Below are 16,600 nucleotides of genomic sequence, written 5' to 3'. Positions count from 1 at the left end.
GGCGAGTCGGTAAAGTAATTGATACACTCCAAATTCTCTAGCATAATCTTTTGTCCCATAGTTTCCAGTATGTAGCAGATACAGCTGTGGAGATGTGAACCTCTCTTTTTATGCTCAATTCAATATATTGTACAGGTCTAGATGAAGAGCGAAAAAAAAAGGTATGGATCGACAATCAGAACAAGTTGACGCTCCAAATGGTGAATAAGCCGCCTTAATTACATGCATATATGCTCATTAATGTTGTCTCAACCCTTGCATTGTTTTCATTTATGTGTAGGTTACATCATGTTTTCGTTAACAAAGATGCCGACCACAAAATCATATTGTAATGTCCAAGTTAAATTTGTATCTTGCAGTGGCTAGTTATACAATTCCGGTTGAAAAATGCACCATACACCTTTCCACGAGCAATAAATTACATCTTCCATGACCTCATAGGTCATTATATAAAGGGCTAACATCTTGTTTGGCCGAATTTCTATAATTAGTTTATTTTGGAAAAGTGTACAAGTGCTCCTCGCGTATTGAAAATGATTTAAGTTTGCCCTCTTTTCATTTATTGGATCAGAATTGCCTTTAACATTAGATCTCAGGCTAAAAATGTCTTCCATTCCTGATGGACCTATATATGAGTACGACATTACCACCTATTTAATTAAAGTTTCACATAGTATGTCATAATTCAAGTGAAAAAACGGGACATTTAAACGGTAAAGGCAATCGGGACCCAATAGGAGGAAGGAGGGACATTTAAGGACGATTTGCACGATTGTCCTTCAAAGGTGGTGGTCTTTAATTTTTGCCCCTCAAATTGCTGGTCTTTAATTTTTCCCTTTGCTTAGAAAGATAGCCGACGAAACTCCGCTCAATAAAAATAAAAAAAAATCGCAAGGCATAAGTTCATAGCTATGCCTATTTGCCATGTAGTTACATAGAAACTATGCCGGACACGACAAAGATTTCTATGAAACTACATAGAACCTATGCCTATAGGCATAGTTGCGAAATTAAGGCAGAATTTCATTTCCACGAACCTTTGCCGGACAAGGCATAGGTTCTATGTGACTTCGCCGGAATAGGCATAGGTTCATAGAAACCTATGCCTTGTGAAATTATTATTATTTTCGACTTTGCTGAGGATCGAATCTAGAATCTCTGGTGCGAAAAGGGTACTTTAGCCCACAAATTTTCATGAAATGAAAAGTATGGAGACCAGGGAATTGAGGGACAAAAATTAAAGACCAGTCCGTATGAAGGGAAATCCACACAATTTTTTGCATTTTTAATCCAAAATTTAACATTAAGCTCAATTGCAGTCCAATAGATAGAAGAATTACAAATTTAAATGGGCAATTCTTAGGAGTGCCCTTATTGGGCAATTTTGAAGGGAAAATTCTGCCTTGCGAATCAAAACCTCCGCCTTGCGAAATTTCTCTTTTTTTTACTGAGCTGGGATTGAATCCAGAATCTCGGAGTATTAGGTGAAGGGAAAAAAATTAAAGACCACCCCAGAAGAAGCACAATCCGCTCAAAAAGATGAATTTAAATCATTTTCAGTATGCTGTGCATTTTATCCTTTTCCATTTTTACAAATCCAAAACATATTGGGCCATTTGTGAAAGTATATTTTCCCTTAAATATTTTGGGCCATCTTAAAAGATCAATTTTGGCCCAAGCGTAATTTCATTTTAACAAAACCCTAGTAAAACGAGTCCCTAATCTTCTTTTTTCGCCTCGCTCTTTTTGCAGCAAAAAATCTCAAATTGTAAGTGCCTTCTTTGCTATTTTTGTTTCTGTATGGATTCGTCAAGCAAAAATGTGACTTTTTTCTGACAATCCTAGATGTTTTTTGCTGAGATGTAAAGGTTTTTAATCTCTTCATTTTTGATCCATGATGGAAAAAGTAGGTTTTCATATTTTCTTCTTGGAGTTATCGTTGAAATTTGTTTGGGTTCTCACCCTTTGATGTTTTATGGTTGTTGGTAGTTGTATTTGTGGTAAAATTTAGGCAAGGGATGATTAGTTTTAGCAGGGATTAGAGTAAAAGTAGGAATTTGGGAGTAAATGATGCAGACTGAATTTAGGAGCTTAAGGGTGTGTTTGGTATGGTGGGAAAATGTTTTCCAATTTCCCCATGTTTGGTTGGTTGAAATGTTTCGGAAAACATTTTCTATAGTAAAACAAGTCCCGACTCTCAAGTTCATTGTCTCCTCCCTACCCACCCAACGCCTCCATCCCATTCCACCTTATAATGTTTTGCTAGATTACACATAACTATTTTTGGGATAATATTTTCTTGCTTACGTACAAAAACACTAGAAATTCACTTGTTTTCCATCATACCAAACACACCCTTAGTATGAAAGATGAGCTGATGCTTGCAATGGTTGTACCTAGTGCAATTAATGTAGTTCACATCTGTTGGGGTACGGAAGGAGTACACAAGTTTCATCAGTTGTTCTTGTACTTGAACCCCTTAATCTTGTTTCTTTATTTATGTAGTTAGCCCAATTTCCCTCGTACTAGTTCTTTTAGATCCCATGAGCTAGCTAGGACTTCATCTTTCAGCCTTGTAACCCGTCTGGCACTTTATCTATGACAATCAACATTTAGCTCTCTTTAGTGTAGCTTTAGCTTCGCTTGGTTTTTTTCTAGAATCTTCTCAAATTCCTTTCTGCAACATTAGTACAAGAGGCAATAGAGAATGGGTTATTGTGCTTGAAGCAAATAGATATGATGCTCTGTGTAGGTGGATTTTGTTTCTTATTCTTTGATAAAGGAAGCTTTGTTGATGGAGTTCATGTGGTCAGATGGTATTAACGGTGTTTGTGTAGCTGCATATTTGTTATTCTTGTGTTGTCATCTTGAATTCTAGACCATGGTTATATTAGTCAGACTAAAGTCATAAGCCGTCCCCCTAAAGTTGTCCGCATTTTTCATTTTGACACATCATTAGGATTACTGCCTATTAATCACCTAAACTTTTCAAAAAATGTACCTATTAAACACAAAATGCTGGTATAACAAAAAGGTGTTTCTCACTTTTGTTGTCTCCAAAATAATTTTTTTCTGAAAAACTCATATCTTTTTTCTTTAATTGACATATGACTATAATGAAATAAATTAAAAAGAACTTTTTAATCATGTTTGGGAAAAAAGATTTCTAAACCAAAAAAAAAAAAAGTGGAAAAAGCAACCCCCCAAATAAACCAGTCGTATTCTTCGATCTAGTTCGGCAGTTTCCCAAACATTTTTGCATTCTTTTCTCCTTGTCCTCTTTTTTGTTTTTCTTTTGCTTTCTTGTTTCTTTTCATCCTTTACAAAAGAAATTGATTTCTGAACCAAATAATTTTTTTCGGTTTCTTCTTTTAAACTTTGCTGCCTTTCTGGCACCATCGGATCACCCGATCACCACCATCTCCGTTCATCTGATTGGACATTGCGAAAAACAATTTTCTATCACTTGAATCTGCACAAAGAAAGAAGATTCCCGGGCAGCGGGGTTAAAAGTTGGCTGAAGTCGATCCATCCATTTCCGGCCACCTCGGAGCAAACATCACCACTCCGCTAAGTTACATACTATGCTTCACAATTTATTTCACTATATATATTAACTAAATCCCCATAGTTTAGTATAAGATGGAAAAGAAAAGGGTTAAAACGACTTTTCCTTTTTCTTCTTTTTGCTGATTAATTTTTATAATTATTTTGGGCCCATGTGCCACATGCCATGTTTCTTTTTGTGGCTTTTCCAGGAAATCCGAGTGTGAGTTACACGCATAACATTTTTTAAACTAGTTGTCATTTGGTGTTCAATATGTACACATTCGTTAATATTAGTGTGTCTAATAGGGAAAAGGGTCTATGCCAGACATATAGTCAGGTGTCCACCATATGCCAATTGGTGGACACCGTTACATGTCTGGAAAACAAAGGGGAGGAGAGTAAAAATGTTAGCTGGGTTTCTCAGCTATGATTTTGGTCTCTCTTCAAAGTGTCCATCGTTGCCCAATAATTATTTAATACTTATTGAGCTACATCTGGACTTTAGATCTCTATTATTATAGAAATTAGAAAAAGTTTTTAAAAAATAAATAAATAGTGAAAAGGGTCTGTTGAGGTGTCAAAATGAAAAATGCGGAAAAGTTTAGGGGGCCGCTTATGACTTTAGCCTATTCGTTATCATGGTTTCTGCAGTTTGCGGTTCTGCTTCTACTCTATAGTCGCTATTACCTGTGATTTTATGCTGATAATAACTAGTGATATTTTAAAGATATCAGCTACATACTGCTACAAATTTGATTCTTTTTGCTGGGTTTTTGGAGCTATTCCTGTGGTCACTTTTTCGTGCATCTGATTATTGCATATATTGGATACAGTTTGATAAGAAAGGATGGTCAGAGTTAGCGTGCTGAATGATGCTCTCAAGAGCATGTACAATGCTGAAAAGAGGGGAAAGCGTCAAGTCATGATTAGACCTTCCTCAAAAGTCATCATCAAGTTCCTCATTGTCATGCAGAAGCATGGTATGTTAGCTCTTTAACTTTCTGTACTTATAACATCACCCTCTCATGTTCATACTCATGGTATCCTTGTGTAGGTTACATCGGAGAATTTGAGTACGTTGATGATCATAGGTCAGGAAAGATTGTTGTTGAACTGAACGGAAGGCTAAACAAGTGCGGTGTTATTAGTCCTCGCTTTGATGTTGGAGTCAAGGAGATTGAAGGATGGACTGCTAGATTGCTCCCTTCCCGACAGGTATAGTAATTAATATTCAATTTGTTCCCTTGATCAATATATGGAACTCCGTTTCTGATCATCTCCAAATTTTGGCCTTGCTTCTAGCTTCCGAAATGATAGTCGGGGTGAATGTTTTTTTCTTTTCTTATTTTTCTGATTTTCTCATCACGGGTTTGAAGGTTATTGAAGAACAATTGTGGTGTTTTATTTTGGTTTGGGTATTCTACGGTTTTTGTTGAAGTTCATTGGTATTTCATTCCTAAAGTAGAGAAATAGTTCTCCATTACGTTTTGGCTTTGTCTGTTTCAAAAACCGCTGTTCCTTTTGTTTTCATTGAGAACGGTTGACTTCAAATTTGGAGATAATTTGAACTTGAAACCTGGTTACGAGATGATGAAGGAAAAAAAGCAAACAATTAGTGGCAGGTCATAATAAAATTTTTTGTTCATCTAACCGCCTTGCTAAATTTTTGTTCATCTTAAGCTATGACTTGGCTAATTGGGCAAGCTTCTGTAATGGTTATGTAAACAGGTTATGCCCCCATAAAGGAGGGACTCCTGCCTATGCAAAGGAGCAAATCTTATGACCTATGCCTTTGGCTAGCAGAGTTTTGCCTTTTTTTGTGAATTCACGAGAAGTGTGTTTCTTTGATGTTTTATTTGAACAGTTGTATTGTGGATTTGAAGCTCCATATGTAGTTTATTACCAAGCAATTGAGATTATAGATTTGGTCTGCTCTCACAGATGGAGTAGAAGTCTTAGTTATTAGTCAGTTATATTCTGTATATTATCTGTTTTTATGTTTTGATCTTTACATTATTTGTTTGAACTTGCAGTTTGGGTACATTGTGCTGACTACCTCTGCTGGGATCATGGACCATGAGGAGGCTCGGAGAAAGAATGTTGGTGGAAAAGTTCTTGGTTTCTTTTATTGAGTTTGTTACGTTGACAAGGATGTAAACTTCAGTTTTGCTATCGGCCTTTTACAGCGAAATAGCTGCTCTTTATAAGTAGGGATTTTATTGAACATTTGGAGACAATTATGAGATTTGTTGTCAAACAATGTTGGTGCCTGTTGCATTTGTTGTAAGCTTTATGCGCTATGTCTAATGGCATTCAAGTTTGCAGGCAACATGCATTTTTGTGCGTTTAATGTGGAGATGCCAGTTGAATGGCTCTTGAAGTTATCTTCTAAGATACATTTCTAATACATCTCTGAGATTAGAAAAGGCCGAGTCAGTAAAGCAACTGATACACTTCGAATACATTCTCTAGTATAACCTTTTATCTCACCTTTCCAGTATGTAGATGTGAGTCACTCTTTTTATACTTAAGCCAATATATTTCTCGGAACCTAGAATGTTATGAAATGACTACAAGAGAGGATTTAAAGCCCACACAAACTACCTGTCAAGAAGTTTAATCCAATTGTTCTGTTTTATGCTAAGTAGGAGATGTAGATTACATAAAGCTTGATTTATCAGACATTCAAAATTGTTCCGGTCTACGTGAAGAAAAAGAAAATTGTAGTATGGATCACCATCAGACGGAACATCTTGACCACGCCAAATGATGAATTAGCCACCCTAATTACAAACGTATATGCTCATTGATGCTGTCCCAACTCTTGTATGTTTTCATTTATATGCAGGTCATAATAAAATTTTTGTTCACAAAGATTTCCACAAAATCGTATTGTAGTATATTGGCATCTCTGACTTTGAGTGACTAGTTATACCATTCCGATTGAAAATGCACTGTACAACTTTCCACGAGCAATAAATTACACCTTCCATGACCTCATAGATCTTTATATAAAGTAGACACAAAAGTTAAAATATTGTATGTGAAATCCGATTTCAACAGATAGTAAATCCGAATCAATAATTTTACGGTACAATAAGTTAAATGCTGTAAACCTTGATCATCAAATCCAACAAATGTATATCCATTATCATTGTTCCTCCTTGGTTGATTATTACGTTTAATTTTAACGTGAGACCGTGTGACACCCCTAAATGGGGGTAGGACGTGTTAACACCCAGCCTAAATTACTCATTGGGTGAACCCCGAGTTCTCTCTTTTGTTACTATTTATTAGATTTGCTAAATTTACTAAAAAGTAACAATATAATATGATCAAAAGCTGAAATATGTAAGCGTATTTAATACTTACTAGGCTAATCAAAGCCATAAGCCTGTAAAGAATACTGAAAGAAATTCGAATACATGAAGTACTAAACTATTCCCTTCATTTTTTTAATTAAAACATAGGCTCTTTACGAGATTGGTTCGTCAAATCGGTTCTCTATCAAGTCAAAGGCAATTTATGCTGCCAAATTGTTAACACATCCCTAATTCTTTTCTTTTCCTTTTAGTCTTAAAATATCATAGAAAGATTTACTAATATCTTTTTGAAAATGTCAAATTACACCAACACTCTTTAAATATTTGTTAACTTATGGAAGGAAAAAAGCATAAATAAATTAATTGTTTATATAAATAGATAAATATAATTATGTATAAAACCCTACCAGACACATTTATAAGAGTGATTTTTCTTATAAAAAAATCTGATAATGAAAAATGCAGTTCAATGTAAATTTTAATAAAAATAATTATATTTGTGATTTCTTGCATATAGTGTATTACTATTAATTTTTATATGTACGCACCTGAAAATATCTCAACTAAATTTGTAAAAATATGTTTTTCATATCGTGCGAAGCGCGGATAGCTTTATTAATCATATTTAAACGAAGGTCGTTTGATTTTATTTTTAATAATTTGAAGATGTCTGTTGAAAACCTCATCGTTTCCACCAACCTACCGAAAATGGTTGCCTGATTTGTTCTTCCGTGTTTCTTATTTTATTCTTTTCGTTAGCTTTCAGCCTTTTTTTCTTTGTTCGTGCCTGGTGATTCTTCTATTGGGTTTTTTTGAGTGATTTTTTTGGTAATTAAAGATTTTATTTACAAAAGTGAAAGTTATATACAGGTATATAACTTGAGTTGGACAAAATCCCAACCTCAGGTCGTGCTACTGGCTACTATTTGAGTGATTGAGTAGAATTTTCAGTGGAAATCCAAAACTTGTTCAAATTTATTGCTTGGATTATTCTTTCAGGAAAAACTACAAAGCAAAATGGGAAAATCTAAATGTTATGTAGTTCGATGTAAATTTTTCGGTACACCTATTTATTGAAGAAAGATTGTTTATTTATAAGTTTGAACATCTTTAGTCAGAATTCTGGCTATGCTACTGGTTGAGATTTATATAAATCTTCAAAGCATGAAAGGCAGAAGACGAAGAACACAAATATGGGCAAAGATGAAAAGACCTTGAATGATCTTTCAGATTTCTCATAGATTATTAGGATAGATTACGTAAATACCTCTCATAGATTATATAATTATGTTTATTTCCCTTAACTTAAGATTAAAGATCATTTGATCGACTCTTTGAACCAGCTAGTCAACTTTAAACCAATTATGGTTTGGAGAATATGATATTACCACGGAAAGGTGCGGTGAAATTAATGGGATCCCTCATTCTAAGGGACTCGACCCAACTATAAAAAAAAAAAACCCATATGCGATCAATTTGTTTCCGAGTTCTACATCTGAAACCACTAGATGCAGGAGCGGGTAACCCATATGCGTTAATTTTTATTTAGTTTGGTTGGGTTTAAATGGAGCAGGTTTAAAAATGAAATTGAATTATATTGGAGATTTCCGTTAAGACAGGGGTATATTTGAAAATTTCAATGACGGAAGGGGCGTTTTTGACCCAAATTTGTAATGGAGGATATTTTTAACCCTTTTCCCAAAGTAGAGGGGCATTTTTGACCCTTTTTCCTCATTCTAAATCAAAGATTTTAGATTTGAGCCGTTAAAATGAAGAAACTCCTAACGGTTAAAGTTTTACGTGACGCAAATGCGAATTAGTTGGACTAGTAAGTTCGGACACCAAATAATTATCCCAATAACGAAAAAAAAAATGAAATTGCAAGAATTACATAAATATTTTGTGTTTTGTTCTCATTTCATAATTTTTAATTTGAGTTATATTGGAGGAACAGTGCAATTACCTTCACCTCCAAAAATGAAATTATAAACCCAGTAATCATCTAAGGCATTATTCTCACTTCCTTCATAGTAACACCTAGACTGATGAGTTGTGACTATAGAAGGGTCAGGTGGAAATTCTTGAACATCTCCTTCATACACAACTTGACGCATATGACAAGTAGAGCGTTGAAGGCCAGCCAAGAATTGACCATTTCCCATTTGAGGGCTTACCATTTCACCTGCTGGTGTGAACACTTCCCCTCCATATCCCGCAATATTTGCAGCATTTTTCAGTTCCTTGAAAATGTTGAAAGGCCAAAATCCAACATCCGTTTCAAACCATAGTTGAAGCCAGTAATCTGTATGTGTTATTCCAATGGAACATGATTAGTTTATAGAGTCACCAATAAATAATAATAGTATTACCAAATTAGAGAGTGCTTTTTTGATTAAAATTTTACAAAGAATGTACTACTATTAACGCTACTAGAAAAAAACTCTATTTTCCCATTGATTCCTGACTGGAAAAAGTTTAGTGGCTATTTCTCACTGAATGTCGGTGAGAAAACCCTGAATAGTAGTGTTTTCACATGGAAAAATTAGAAAGTTTTCCTGCGTTTCAATGAACCTGTTTCCCACGATGCGTTTTCTTAATGAGCTGATTTGGTGGGAATATCATGTTTTATGACACAAATTTTTCACTGAATGTCGGTGGAAAAAACCTCTATTTCTAGTAGTGTATAATGATTGATGTTGCTGCTATAGATAAGTGTTGTTATACAAACATAAAATATATAAAAAAAATTAAATCAAAAGAAAACTTGGCTATTATAATGAAATATTATTATAAAAAGGTCTAGATTTACTTGTCCAATTATTTAGTATGAATCTTGTAATGATTTTCAACATAAGTGCTTTGCTGCCAGTTGACTTCACGAAGAAGAAGAGGGAGAGGAAGGTTGGATTAGGAGAAAAGAAAAAAGAATCTGGAAAGTATCTTTTTTTTTTGCGTATTTTTCATAGTAAAGGAATTAAAAAAAAAAAGCAATAAAAAGTTGGACATGCAAATATTAGGGCTTTCTTACTTGTCCATATTTTTGCCCCCAGATTTCCCGTAAAAAATATATTTTTCGAGCAATGGAACATAGTAGTTGAGTGATTTTTAAATTTCAATAATTAGTTCAGTTATTTAAACCATTTGAGTACTTAACCCTAATGTGGAAGCAACCCCTCTGTTTAGACCAATAAAAGAATAATAATTAAGGACAAATCTCTGATAAATGCCTGGCATATCATAATACCTTCATCCAGATAGATCCTAATTCCCACTTCGTAGTTGTCGAACATTGGAAAGGAGACCTTTGGGAAAGCATAATCTATTGGTACTTCGCCGTTTGTATGAACATATCCTGGACATATACTGTTATAACATCCTGTTATCCGGCCGTTATCCACCTAATTCCAAATCGTTAAATGGATACAGTCAAACTTCTCTATAACGAGTCGTTTGTTCTGATCTTTTTAGTTACTATAGTAAAACTTTGTTATAGAGAATATAATACTATAACATAACATAAAAAATCAATTCCAGAGAAATACAAAGCCTAAAGCACTTACTGTCCGGTATGTATATAACCGAGTCCGCGCGTCACCATATAGTTCTGGATGTACCTACAACAATGAATTATGGCAAAAAATATTTCATTTTAACTCTTGAACTAGTAATTATTAAATCAGAAAAAAGAGGTATGTCTTAAAAATAAAGGTGACATGTGAGGGGTTGGTCAATATTATTGTTAAAAGTAGACCTATAATTCTTATACAGGTTAAGTGTTCTGTATTCTGGGTGATATGATTCATTTCATATAATAAATATTCAACAAAATGATAGTATTAATATGGAAAAGGAAAAATATAATATAGTTTTCAGACTTACAATCCACCCGGCTTGTATCCTTTCGATTCCTCTTTCAAGATATATGGAAGCAGCACCAGGTCCATTAACGTGTGGATTATACAAAGTCATGGTAGCTGAGGCACCTAAGAATCTTCCTATTTGGGGAGGTGGTACAATGCTTATTCCTGCAAACTGAAACAACTATTAATGTATAACATTATATAATGAGATAAAGCTACTCCATTTTTCCTGTAATATAAATTAGCTACTCTTAATTCAGTCTAATGAGCTACGTCAAGTTGCATGTGATCGACTTTACCATTCTAAAACAATTCATTAAAGGAAGAATTCCCTTTGTCCAATTATTTCTCTTTTTAATTCTCTGTGGATTTTTTTTCTTTCAATTGAGCCATGTACACCTGGAGTTATGCACACTCAAAGGCAGAGGCGGATCTAGGATTTGAAGGTGGCGGGTGCCACAATTTTTTTTTTCAATGTACATCCTGTTAGGAACGTGTATTTGGGCCGGGTCCATCTCTTTTGAGTTTTCGGGTCAACTTAATAGGTCGTTTTTTATTTGCAAATATGAAAATTACATCTCTAAAATCAAGAAACGAACATAATTAGCATCTTAAATAAGGAATCACACCTATTGACAATAGAAGTATAATCAACATTTTCACCAAAGAACTTACATCTTTTATGTATATTAAAAAATGAACTTGCACAAGTAAAATAACATCTTCAATAAGGAAATTACACCAATCAAAATAAGAAAAATTATAGAAAAAATCTTCAATAGGTAAATTACACCCCATAAGTAAATGTAGAATTAGATAAACTATAAGTTCTCAAAAATAAATCATAAATTTCATGTTTTTCTAAGCAATGCTTACGAAATTTCCATCACAATTTAAATAGTAAATTGATTTAAATTGAATTTAGCAATTATAGAAAAGCACGAATTCTTATAATACACTCCCTCCGTCCATTTTTATTTTTCCACTATACTAAAATAGATGTCCACTTTTACTTGTAAGTTGTATAGTTCGAAAACCCAAGACATAATTTACCATTTTATACATTTTTTACCATTATTATTAAGTACTCCAATCCATTTCTCATTTTATTTATGCTTACTAAGAGTGTCCCAAGTCAAATATAGACAAGTAAACCTAGACGGAGGGAGTAACCAACAAAAGAAATTATAAAAAAGGTTGAATTTTGATCTCAATCTAAAATTCTTATTGAGACTCACAGATTTGAGATTAAGAGAAATGCTTAATTTAAGGGATTTTGAAGTTTCTATATTGTGTGTTCTCATTAGAGATCAGAGATCACAGATAAAATAATAAAATAGAGGAAAGAAAATATAAATAATAAAATGAGAAATAGAAAATTGAGAGAGCCGAAAAGGGAAATAACTGGTACAAAGGAAATAAAAAGCAGAAAGAAAAACGGGAGTAAAAAAATGTTCAAGATAGATTCAAACTTGTGTCTACCAGCCATGGCACCTTCGTCTAATTTGCGATTGGTGGTGACAGGATCAAATATTTAATCTAGTTTAAGCAAATTGCAACATAGGTATATAAAAATTTATCAATTTAGGGGGTGCCATGCCACCCCAACCCTAAAGGGTGGATCCGCCCCTGCTCAAAGGTGATTGGAGGTTTGACTTTGACGTACATCGACTAATATGATTATAAAAGTGGAGGGTAATGTAAGTAAACAAGGTCACTGCTCACCTATACCAACCATTGGAATCCTAAAGTGCCAAAGTGTTATCACCAAGAAATAGGGTAATTCTTTGTGGATAGAATAGAGAAAGGGGAATGAGAAAGATCGATGAGTGTGTATGTTGGGATTTTTATTTAAATATAAATTATTTACCAAGAGTTTTATGGAGAATGGTGTCATTTAATGAAAGGATATGTCTTTTATTAAAATGGTGTGTTGATTATTAAATACGGCAAAGGGTCATATATACCTTTGTACTATCCCGAAATAGTTGTGCGTATCCCCCGCTTGTTTTTTCGATGATATGTGCCCCCGCCATTAGCGTTTTGGTCACATATACCCCCACGTCTAACGGTTCCATTTAACAGGGACACGTGACACGATCTCAACGGCACCAACCATTTTATTTTTTATTTAATCTAATTTATCATTAATATTTCTTGAAAATGTGGCTATTTCTGAAATTCAAAATGTGATTTCTTCTTCTTCTCCAACTAATTTGCAACTAAAATTCACCCAAAAAAGCACCGAATTCTTCACCAAATTTCCCCAAATATCAGATATCAACTCTTCAAGATTTAATCGATCTTTCTCAATAATATTCACTCGAAACAAAGCTCGTTTGAAGAAACCCAAAACTTGAACTTGAAGCTTCAAGTTTCATTAATGGCTGTCCATGGAGTTTATGTTTTTCTTCACGTTCCAGCTACTCAAGACAAGATTTAATTACAATTTTTAGATTCAATTGTCAATACACAATTTATTCCAACAAATTTTTCACCATTTTGAAATTTTTTCGGCCACCATTTTCGTATTCAAGAATCTAATTGTAGAGTTCATGAACCTTATGGGCATATTTCAAAGTGAGTTTAATTTTGGATCCATGAATATACCGTTGAAGTAGTCGAATGCTGGTGGTGGAGCTTCGCTGGAGATTAGACTTTCTAATTTTCAATTTTTTTTGTTTTGTTTTGTGTTTTTTAATGATAAATTAGATTAAATAAAAAATAAAATGGTTGGAGCCGTTGAGATCGTGCCACGTGTCCCTGTTAAACGGAGCCGTTAGACGCGGGGGTATATATGACCAAAACGCTAACGGCGGGGTACATATCATCGAAACAACAAACGGGGGATACGCACAACAATTTCGGGATAGTACAGGGGTATATATGACCCTTTGCCGTATTAAATATTTTGCAGATAAAAACCAATTCAAGCGTTATGTTGCAAACTAACTTTTTCTTCTTTCTGAAAAATAACATTCTTCCTACCAAAACTCTTTTCTCTTCTACAAAACTTGCTCTTGAAAATCAGAAAAGTTCTTGCTTTTCTAAGATGGATTTTTTTCACTATTTGCTCAGTGTAGATTTCTAAAAGGCTTGTCATATCCACTAAAACTATTTGCATAGAATTTCATAGCAATCTCGCAGAGGAGAGGGAGCAAATATCATTTTTAGAAAAGCGTTTCGTACGTGTTTCAAGCCTCCAATTCCGTATTCGTTGTTCATATTTTCAAACCTTCATCTTTGTGTTCTTCTTCATATATTTTGTGTTCTTGGATTATATATATATTTTCCAACAATCTAAAAACGATAGTTGAAAGTTTCTGTTTCACACGGCAGTTTTTTTCTTTTCTTATTTTTCTGATTTTCTCATCACGGGTTTGAAGGTTATTGAAGAACAATTGTGGTGTTTTATTTTGGTTTGGGTATTCTACGGTTTTTGTTGAAGTTCATTGGTATTTCGTTCCTAAAGTAGAGAAATAGTTCTCCCTTACGTTTTGGCTTTGTCTGTTTCAAAAACCGCTGTTCCTTTTGTTTTCATTGAGAACGGTTGACTTCAAATTTGGAGATAATTTGAACTTGAAACCTGGTTACGAGATGATGAAGGAAAAGCAAACAATTAGTGGTATTCTGAAGAAAGAGTTTTGCGAGCCTTTCCTATGCCAATTATGAGATCAATTTGATGCGGCATTAGTTTTTAAATTATCAAGGGTTCCCAATGTTCATTGACGAGGAAGAAGGTTTTGTAAGATGACCTTGGAGCTTTTCATGTAGAATCCATGTTTGATAATTTTCAATGGCAGAGACATCTATTCAAGAGAAGATACAAGTCTGTAATTAAACAAAAGGAGTCGAAGAAGGTTTGGCATGGCTTAATGAGCGTAACGTTGCTTTAAAAGTGATGAGATTAAAGCATGGATCACAGTGCTATAATTCTGGATAACCAGAGAGATGGCATCAATTGCAAAGTGATGAATCCAAGAAAAAGTGAAAATAAAATTGGGTTCTATTTTCTTAACTTCATTATTTGCTCTGTGTTTTGTTTTTGTTTTTGTGAAATCCGATTTTGTAAATATTTGTGATGATCTAGATTTGCTTGGTAATTTTAGGAATAACATTTTCTTATGGTGATCATTGTGATACATTATTCTTGCATAAAGATCATATGTGAAGTTTACTTTGTAGTTGTAGAATGATATGAAATATTACATTGTTTACAAGTGCGTGTCTATACTTGAAAGTTCTTATAAGAATCTGAGATCCAGAGAACATGAGTTAGTGAATTGAGTTTTCTCTATATGTGATATGAAAAGATATTTGATATGTTCAAAGTGTGGGGGTGTTTGATGTGTGATTAAATGGCAACATTAAAATGAGTTTGGTGGATATTGACATATATAAGAGTAATTATTTTGTCCTTAATAAAATGATTTCAAGCCACACAAGTTTTTATAATTTGTTACAGTCACAAGTTTCAAAAGTCTTCCTTTATTTCTTAAACTCTGTGCCTAATCAAACACCGTTATATAAAATCACTCAAATGACTACCTTATTGTAGCTTCCTACCATTTGTAGCTACCCTTTTAAATATTACCCTGTGTAGCTACATTTTGGAAAAATAGTGTATGTTTTCGCGTGTCAACAAATACACGAGAACATGGTAAAAAAAAAAAAAAACAAGATCCTTGATTTTAGCCTTTAACGGTGGAGCTAGTAAATTAGATATTAATATATTTTTTTTTGATGTATTTTAGTGATTTTTTTTGCTTTGATGTATTTCAATGATTTTTTTAATGTATTTTAGTGATTTTTTTTTTGTTTTTGATGTACTTCAGCGGCTTTTTTTTGATATATTTCTTTGATGTATATCAAATACATTGTGTGCATTCCAACTACATATGAAGCCAAATACATTCAATTTTTCGTATATTTGAATGGGTTTCAACAAATACATCAGATATAAGACAAAAAAATTCAAATACATTAAAAAACAGTGTGTTTGGCTTTTAACAAAATACAATAAAAAATGCACTCAAAAAATAAAAATACAAATACATTAAAAAACAGTGTAATTGTGAGATGTGAATTTTTTGAATGTATTTGTATTTGGCTTTTAACAAATACACACAAAATACACACGGCCAGATCTGAGACACCACCACCACCAAAAACCCTAATCTCTCCACCACCACCACCAAAACCCTAATCTCTCCACCTCCACGTCATCTTCTCCGTCGCCATCTCAAAATCAGTGTCATCGCCGCCACCACAAAAAATACACACTGCTAGATCTGTGTCATCGCCGTCTGCATTTTCTTCTTCCTCGCTGAGTCTTCATTGCCGCCGTCTGCATCGTGTGCCATCTTAAGCCACTCAATCGATGGGTGTTTGAGTAACGATCTGGCCATCTTCTTCCTTGAAAGTAACGATGCAGACGACGGATAGAGTGAAAATAGAGAGAGCGGGGCGGCGCGGCCGTGGTGGTGGTGGTTGAGAGAAGGGGAGAGAGTTTTTTTTGGGGTTTTGAGAAATAAAAAATCTGAAATGGGTAGTAATTGGGAAAAAAGAAAAATATATGTATTTGGATATGTATTTTTGATATAGCTATCAATTGTAATTTAGAAAAGTTAATTAGCTACTAAATATAATTAAATAGTTAATATTAATAATTAGGTATTAAAAGAAGCTACAATAAGTAAAAATTGCTAATGGGACGGTGGGAGTAATATTCACTCTCAGAACTAAAAGTTCATTTTGAAAGAGCTATTACTATTAGCAAAGAATATCTACTAGCACAAGTATTAGAGAAAGAAAACGAAATGTGGAACGACAAAGAGCATACAAATTTATTACTGCTAGATTTTTCTG

At 33.8% G+C, this 16,600-nt stretch overlaps 2 protein-coding genes across 3 annotated transcripts; one reads left to right on the top strand and one right to left on the bottom strand.

Annotated features, from left to right (window-relative positions):
- The first annotated feature begins 1,610 nt into the window (after positions 1-1,610).
- Positions 1,611-5,878, top strand: LOC132627167 (small ribosomal subunit protein uS8z/uS8w). 2 transcript variants are annotated; one of them, XM_060342336.1, is made up of 5 exons: positions 1,611-1,768; positions 4,383-4,529; positions 4,604-4,764; positions 5,414-5,507; positions 5,583-5,878. In XM_060342336.1, exons 2-5 carry the CDS (start codon positions 4,397-4,399, stop codon positions 5,627-5,629), a joined length of 435 nt encoding a protein of 144 aa, XP_060198319.1. In that variant the 5' UTR covers positions 1,611-1,768; positions 4,383-4,396; the 3' UTR covers positions 5,630-5,878. The 2 variants fall into 2 exon arrangements, with proteins under 2 accessions (XP_060198319.1, XP_060198320.1); XM_060342337.1 differs by lacking the exon at positions 5,414-5,507 and having other exon boundaries at positions 1,612-1,768.
- Positions 5,879-8,809: 2,931 nt separating this feature from the next.
- On the bottom strand, positions 8,810-10,841 carry LOC132628888 (protein neprosin-like). Its single transcript, XM_060344642.1, has 3 exons — positions 10,752-10,841; positions 10,117-10,270; positions 8,810-9,174 (listed from the first exon to the last, which is right to left on the bottom strand). The coding sequence occupies exons 1-3, from the start codon at positions 10,839-10,841 to the stop codon at positions 8,810-8,812; spliced, it is 609 nt and encodes a 202-aa protein (XP_060200625.1).
- Positions 10,842-16,600: the final 5,759 nt, after the last annotated feature.

The sequence above is a fragment of the Lycium barbarum genome, chromosome 2, assembly GCF_019175385.1.
Source record: "Lycium barbarum isolate Lr01 chromosome 2, ASM1917538v2, whole genome shotgun sequence".
NCBI lineage: Eukaryota > Viridiplantae > Streptophyta > Magnoliopsida > Solanales > Solanaceae > Lycium > Lycium barbarum.
This window is presented reverse-complemented; position numbering and strand designations above follow the sequence as displayed.